Source organism: Typha latifolia, chromosome 1, assembly GCF_019914945.1.
Source record: "Typha latifolia isolate L0001 chromosome 1, TyphaL0001v2, whole genome shotgun sequence".
Lineage (NCBI taxonomy): Eukaryota > Viridiplantae > Streptophyta > Magnoliopsida > Poales > Typhaceae > Typha > Typha latifolia.
Genome location: NC_133086.1, coordinates 20,399,942 through 20,407,334, shown reverse-complemented (window position 1 = coordinate 20,407,334; position 7,393 = coordinate 20,399,942). Strand labels below are relative to the sequence as shown.

The 7,393-nt window shown below is 41.1% G+C and overlaps 1 protein-coding gene across 1 annotated transcript; it reads left to right on the top strand.

Annotated features, from left to right (window-relative positions):
• Positions 1–674: 674 nt before the first annotated feature.
• LOC140781803 (zinc-finger homeodomain protein 1-like) lies at positions 675–2,149 on the top strand. Its single transcript, XM_073128030.1, has one exon. It carries the CDS (start codon positions 999–1,001, stop codon positions 1,839–1,841), a length of 843 nt encoding a protein of 280 aa, XP_072984131.1. The 5' UTR covers positions 675–998; the 3' UTR covers positions 1,842–2,149.
• Positions 2,150–7,393: the final 5,244 nt, after the last annotated feature.

Sequence of the window (7,393 nt, the reverse complement as noted above, 5' to 3'; positions counted from 1 at the left end):
GGAATAGCTCTTTGTGGTGCCTAACCTTGTTGGCAAAGATAAGGTATTACTCATAGATAAGGTTTTATTTGGACTTTCCATGTAATGGAATGGTCCAAGTTATCCGCAGGGAATAGTACTGCAGCGCCACTAATTAGTCTTCATGATCGCAATCTCTTAAAAAGTCCCAAACTCTGCTTCCATAATTGGATAATAATACATTAGGGAGCAGCTCACATTAATGCTTATTGTCCACTTTAATTTATTAAGAGGAGATAATGGGGACACGTTTTTAAATTTGACAAAGATCCAACAGGCCAGTGAGCTGTGCCTGTGCGGAGAACGGAAGCATGCAAGTCGCGTGCGTCGGCCTCTTTTTGTTCTTTATAATAGTCGTAAGTTTTCAAAGAATATGATAAATTTTATATGTTAACGTCTACAAGTCAACTAATTCACCAGGATTTACCATCATATATATAATATATTATTAACCTAGAGGTCGTATGCTTTTATTTTATTAGGAGAAAAGTGAAACTAGGTTAAAATAAAAAATCGTACACTAACGAAACTAAAAGGCTAAAATTGAACCCGGCTTAAGAAGGCTTTCATCAGGCTGTTACGGAAGTGGCCTAATTAAACGTGAACCCGCAGTAGCCGGTGGACATGTCCAGCACCGACCGGGAAAAAGCCATACGCCCCATACTACCTCACAGTGAGAGAGAGAGAGAGAGAGAGAGAGAGAGAGAGAGAGTGTGTGTGTGTGTGTGTGTGTGTGTGTGTGTCTGTGTATAGGAAAAGAGGAGCTTTCTTCCGCTTCCAGGAGAAAGAGAGGTGGATAGAGCGAGCGAAAGGGAGTTTTTTTTCTACTGTTATCACAAAGCTCTCGGCGGTGCGTCAAAACTGATGTTATCCATTTCTCCTAATCCCGACCGCTTGAAGTAAGCAAGAGAGAGAGAGAGAGAGAGGCGATCAATCGACGGTTCCGACCGGGGATCGGTGGTGGCGGATAACCACAGAGGATGGACTTCGATGACCGCGACGAGCCCGAGGACGAGGAGATGGAGGAGATGGCGGTCGCGTCGAGCTACGAGACCCCCGCCATCGTCATGGGTAATTCCGGGAGAGGAGGAGCTGTGCCTAGTGGGGGTAAAGTTGGGGGAGCCGAAGGTCGGTTGGTGGCGGTGGGATCGGGTAACCGCAAGGTGAGCGGAGGCCGTTACCGCGAGTGCTTGAAGAACCACGCGGTGGGCATCGGCGGCCACGCCGTGGACGGCTGCGGCGAGTTCATTGCGGCTGGGGAGGAGGGCACGCTCGACGCGCTGCGATGCGCCGCGTGCGGATGCCACCGCAACTTCCACCGCAAGGAAGCCGAGGGCGGCGCGATTATCGAGGCGGCGCCCTCTTATCCTCCGCATCACCACCACCACCACCAGTTCTCCCCATACTATCGTACGCCGGCGGGCTACCTCCACCACCATCATCACCAGATGGCGGCGCTCGCGGCTGGGCAGCTGCAGCGGCCGGGGCCACTGGCGCTGCCGTCCACGTCGGCGGGGGGCGGAGGTCACAGTAGGGACGAGGGGGATGACGTGTCGAATCCGGGGATGGTGGTGATGGGAGGAGGGGGTTTCGCGATGGGGGTCCCGGGTTCGGGTTCTGGTTCGGGGAAGAAGCGGTTCCGGACCAAGTTCACGCAGGAGCAGAAGGACAAGATGCTGGCGTTCGCGGAGCGGGTCGGGTGGCGTATCCAGAAGCACGACGAGGCGGCGGTGCAGCAATTCTGCGAAGAGAACTGCGTCAAGCGCCACGTCCTCAAAGTCTGGATGCATAACAACAAGCACACCCTTGGTAAGAAACCCTAGCTAGTTAGCTACCTACCTACCTACGTCGCGGGATCTCACGCCACCGACCAAGTTAGTTCACGACTTCTACCTCTCTATATATGTAGCTTTGTAATCTACCTTCGATCTTATGTCGTTCTTCTTCTTTTTATTTTTCTTTGTTTCTCGGTTCGAGGAAGGGAGAGGGTGGTGGATTAAATTAGTTAATGTCATGTCATTCTGTTGGAAATGGAGGATGGTTCGGCCTCATTAGCTTGTCTATCTCTCTTTGTGTGTGTTTGGTTGTAAGGAGTTGGTGGTTGATGATGATTGGGGGCACTGTTCGATTCGCTTCTCTCTCCTCTCTCTCTCCCCCTTAATTTCTCGAGCTTTTTTATCTTGCCATTGTATGTGTTATGAACAAATTCCCGGCTTACTTAATTTAACTACAACAACACGTCCTCCATGGAAGTAGTTTCTTTTGTTGCAATTGTACATTTATGTACTGTTGTGTTGGGCTTATATTTTTTGTTGTGCATGTTTCCATTATTTTTCTCCTACTTCTCATCGGTTGAGGTACGAATTTATGGCACTAAAGATGAATTAATTGAAGAGGGATATGAACTCTCTTCATTCTTTGTTACTCCCCCTTTTCCCTTTGATGTCTTCTAGTACATGCAATTAACAACCGATATTGGCTACCCGAGATGAGCTCAAGATTCCTGCCTCTTCTTGGTGCTACCATTGATAGGCAGTTATGGATTTATGGTGATCGTGGTAGCTCGAGAGATCACGAGAAGTTCCACCAGGCATTGCCAACCTTGAAGCTGCTCGCATTTATGACTGCTATTATGTCATCTTCGCTAGGTTAGTGAACTTCGCAGCTCCGCGCCATTAATACCGAGATGGTTAGCCGTTCCAACTTTGTCTACCTCTCCCCCGCTGTCGTCTGTTGTACACTAGCGCATGGCCCACCGCAGGCACAACTCTCTGAGAAGAGAAGGAGACTGCCTTTAAATCACTGCCACGTACGGAAAGAAAAAGCTAGCTCCGTGTAATATCACTTCTTCTTTCTTCTACGACACTGCATCATCACCGGTTATATAGCTCCGTTCTTCTCTTTCCAACCTTTCTCATTCATTCATTCATTTTGTTCTTCAAACTTATCACAAATTTACTTTTGTTTGCGTGCAATCTCTGTGAGAGATTCGGAGGTACAACTTGGTTGAAGCGGTCGTTGGAATGAAAACCCTTTGTGGCTGGGTTCGTGAGAATATGATTGCTAATTAATGGTTTGTGGGTAGCTCATGTGGTCCACCTGCGATCGTGGCTGATGGATCCAATGCAGCCATTAATAATACCACAAGGGGAGACCATAGTCCGTTCACACCCAAAAAGTTCCAAGTGTCATGGCATTCGTTCCAACATTCAGTCACATAAATTTGGTCCCACATGTTGTCTTGCCTCCGGTTTAATCTTCTAAATAGGGAAGGGTAGAAGTTGTAGAAGTTGATAAGGTTTCCTCAATGGGAAGAATGATAAGGTGACGAGCAAATCCAAAGACATGAATCGGGCTGCTGTTCCCTTACAGGACGGTTGTCTAATCTCCAAGGGTAGGAGTTGTCTCCTATGGGGAGGGCGATACGAGATCTCTAAGAGTGGAGGCCCATGGGTTAGTGACAAAATTTGGTAAATCTTAATTAATTAATTAGAGTAGTTTTAGGTAATCCAATTGGTTTGGAATATTCTCCTTCAGTTCCAGTCCAGCATATTAGGGGTTATTGGGGGGGGTCCTCTCCCGGCACATCCTTGTATTGGGAACACTGCAAAAATTCCCCATCTCCAAATGGTAGAGAGACACGGACTGAGCACTAGTATTAAAGCCAAAAATGTACCATGCCTTTATATTTTCACTGCTGCAATGGCGATGGCAATGGTAACGAAAATGGCAATGGCAACACCAATGGCAATGGCAATGGCAAAGAGCTCCATCCTTGCTGTCATCTTTCAGACAATGCCATGGACTTTGAGGGGTTTGTTGGCGTGCATTTACCTCTTTCAAACGCTTAAAGGTTTAATTGCAGGTTGGAAAGGAGGTCGCTTTACCAAGCTCCAAGGGAGCATCTCGAGCACGCCGATTGCCATGTTGCCATTCTTTGCTGCTTTCCCCGAGTGTTGAAATGGTAGAGGAGGCTGGGCCTTGAAAAGGGGAAGGATTCTTGACAGAAATGCTCATGGTAGGGCCGCCCATATGTACAAGGTAAAGGATTCTTCTTTTGGATGGTTTCGCTTCTTGTGGATCGATGTCGGTACTCATTCCCACCTCATTTCCGAAGTAAAAAAAAAAAAAAAATGGCTCCATTGTTGCTGGATTTCTCGTTTGTATACTTCTTTTCCAAATCTTTGATAATATCACCATACATCATTTAGTTAGTCAAATTGATTTAAAACCTAAGTGGAAACATTAGGGCTGTCAAAAATAATTGAAAATGAGTTGATTCAAACTTAGATCATGAGAAAATTAATAATTTTTTAAATCAAGATTTAAAAGAACTCATATATATTATTATATTAGTTCTTGTACCTTCACCAATAAAACATATTATTCTAATTTTTAATTGAGTGTTTGGTTGTAAAAATAAGTTTAGAATAAAATATAACATAAAACCGTGTTTGATTGTCCTTTCCCTACTTTAATGTAAATAGATATTTATTATTTTCTTTAGAAAAATAGGAATCAAGATTAAAATCAGAATTAAGATCGATATCATGATTTATGCAGTAGGACCAACCACCGAGCTAAAGTGGTAACCCAGAACAACCGAAAGAAACTAAAGCCAGGCCTGGCGGGGCATTCAGTCTCCCTAGTTGGGCCTTCAATTAGTCTACTTTGCAACTATGATACTTTTATTTGGGCTGTTCCAGGAGGAGGTACGGTGGATTTAGTTGGCCTCGAAACTTTAATCCTAACTTGAGTTTAGTAGTAGGTATCATTCAAAGGCCGGCACATATTTCTAACACAGGCACTACTACTTCCACGCAGGATTGCTCCCTCAGGCTTTCACCCGTTTGGGGAGAGTCTGAAGCCTATTTAAATTTAGGAAAACTTGTATATAATAATATGTTTTTTTTAATAAAATTATAGTTTATATTTTATATTTTTACTATTTATAAATCATAATTTATGATTTAACGTGTAGAAATCAGCCTAGTTTATATTTGAATTAACACCGTGATCATATTATATTAAGTAGAGATATTTTATTTTCTAAAATAATTAAAATGCTCTTAGTATGATTTAGTTAAATTTTTTTCTAATTTTTTTAGTATAGTTAATTTAATCTAGATGCTTAGTTAAGTTTAACTAACATATTTAACAGTATAATACTTTTTACACATATTCGTTAAATTATAGAGCTCGATTTGTAAATAGTAAAAATACAGGGCGTAAACCACAGTTTTATTAAAAGATACGGTGTTATATGCAAATTTTTCTAAATTTTAAAATAATTCAAAAAATTAAGAGCTTCATAAATCCACGATTAACCAAAAAGAATATTAATAATATTCTTTCTAAGCTCGGTTAATTAACAACTCGACCACTATATTGGAATTAGATCTTTGACACTAATTATCATACCGAAGAGGAATAATCCTTCCAGGTTTACTTTCTGAGACTTTTCTATTATTTGGTCCTAGCGGATGTGTTAAATTTACCTAATAGTGTCGGCATTAATGGCCAAACGTAGACGTGACAATGCAACTAGATAATGTCTAATGTCGCTTCTCCATTAATTAGCTTACTTTCACCATAGGCATTTTCGTTCAGAAGATCTTTCGTTATGTGCAAGTAATGGAACTATCGAACACTTATTCTCAAAGTGGTTCGATGATGACAGTGCTGCTCCTTCCTAGGCTCTCTTGTGGCTGCATATAGATTTTTGTCTTAAGGCCTCTCATGGTGTTCTCCACCCCTAAGCTTCAACACTGTAGAGATAAGCTGTGAACGTTGTCAGGTGTGGATGCCACACAAAAGCTGTCCACTTGCATAAAAAAGATTGCCAAATCTATGCCATTATGATTACAATTAGTTAGATAATGAATATGCCCATTTTTTAAAAGCTCTGAGAAGCTTGAAAAAGGATGTGCTTTACCACATGTATGATTTGTCGGCTGATGTAAAGATGAACTGAATCACCTTTCTAATTGAGATTGTTGAAGATAATGTAGTTTAATTTGTCCTTTAACTAAGGGGACATCATGTCCCCAAGTTGCTGACATAATCTGCTAAATATTTGTATTAAATTGTTGTAGTTTGTTTTTATCCTTTGTCCTTCTGATCATTGGAAAAGGAGCTCGGTCTTCAATAAGAGAAAAGCAAGACAAGTGGAACTTTATGTATTTAACCGTGAGATTCTTCATGATATATTCTATATTTCAAAGAATTCCTATATTATGTAGCACTACAAATGAATACGAGGAAAAAGATATGCTTCTCGATCTCCCTTCGTCTGCATGAAATGTTTCAGACTTAGGCAATGGTTTATTAAGGTTGCTCATATGTACGTATGAATTAACTCTGTACGAGGTTTCTTGTCGTGTATTGCGTAGAAAGCATGTGGAAATAAGAAATGTAACTGAGAATAAAAAAAGAATGAAAGAGAAGAGGAATAAAGGATTAATAGTAGTGTGATATCTTATATATATCCCCCTCATAGCTATTTGATGGCCATGTTTCAAACTATAGGAACCTTTATGCAACTATATATATATACGTTGATACTTTTACTATAAAGACACTACAATCCAACTAGAGTCACATATAAGGTATATCTCTCTAGCAAGTTTAAGGCCGGAAAAAAAAAAGGGAAAAATGAAGAATGGAAAAAGGTAGATAAACGAAAAGTACTTAGACCTCCTAAAACCTCATAAACTATCATTGCTGACAGCATTAAAGGTGCTCTAATATTGTATTCTTTCGTAAGTCAAGAACTTGGACCTCCTAAAAGGGCACTAACAATTACTTCACTTAGTATTGTGTATTTGTCGTACATGAAATTAGAGAAAATCTTCCAACAGAAGCCCTCAGAATGCATCTGAAGGAAGAGTTCCTGCCAACATTAAATGAGCTACGTACGTACCCAGGTGCACTTACCTTATGACTACTAGATGAACAAGTTCAATATGTGCTGAGCTGAAGTGTGCACTGGATAATTGTGACAAAATAGCATATTTCAAGTAGTAAGTCCTCTAGAATATATAAAATAATATTTTTTTTCTTAGAATCATAAGGCTAAAATAGTTTCTTTTCACTTGCTTTGAATAACAAGATTCTTTTATGAGAGAAACTCATAGAAACTGGAACTCTAAGTCCCTGCATCTTTCACAGCTGGTGCAAGGAAGCAACCACAACATCAAGGTCGGTGCAACATCGATACACAACACTTTATTGCATAAGACATCTGTAAACTGTGGATTAACTAATCTTGCTTTCCAAGATGTATCCTAATTATGAATGTTTTTAGAAGATCATAATACAAGACTCTCCAAGATTCCTCAGTAAGCAGGGTGTTATAGATTTAGATCACTTCTCA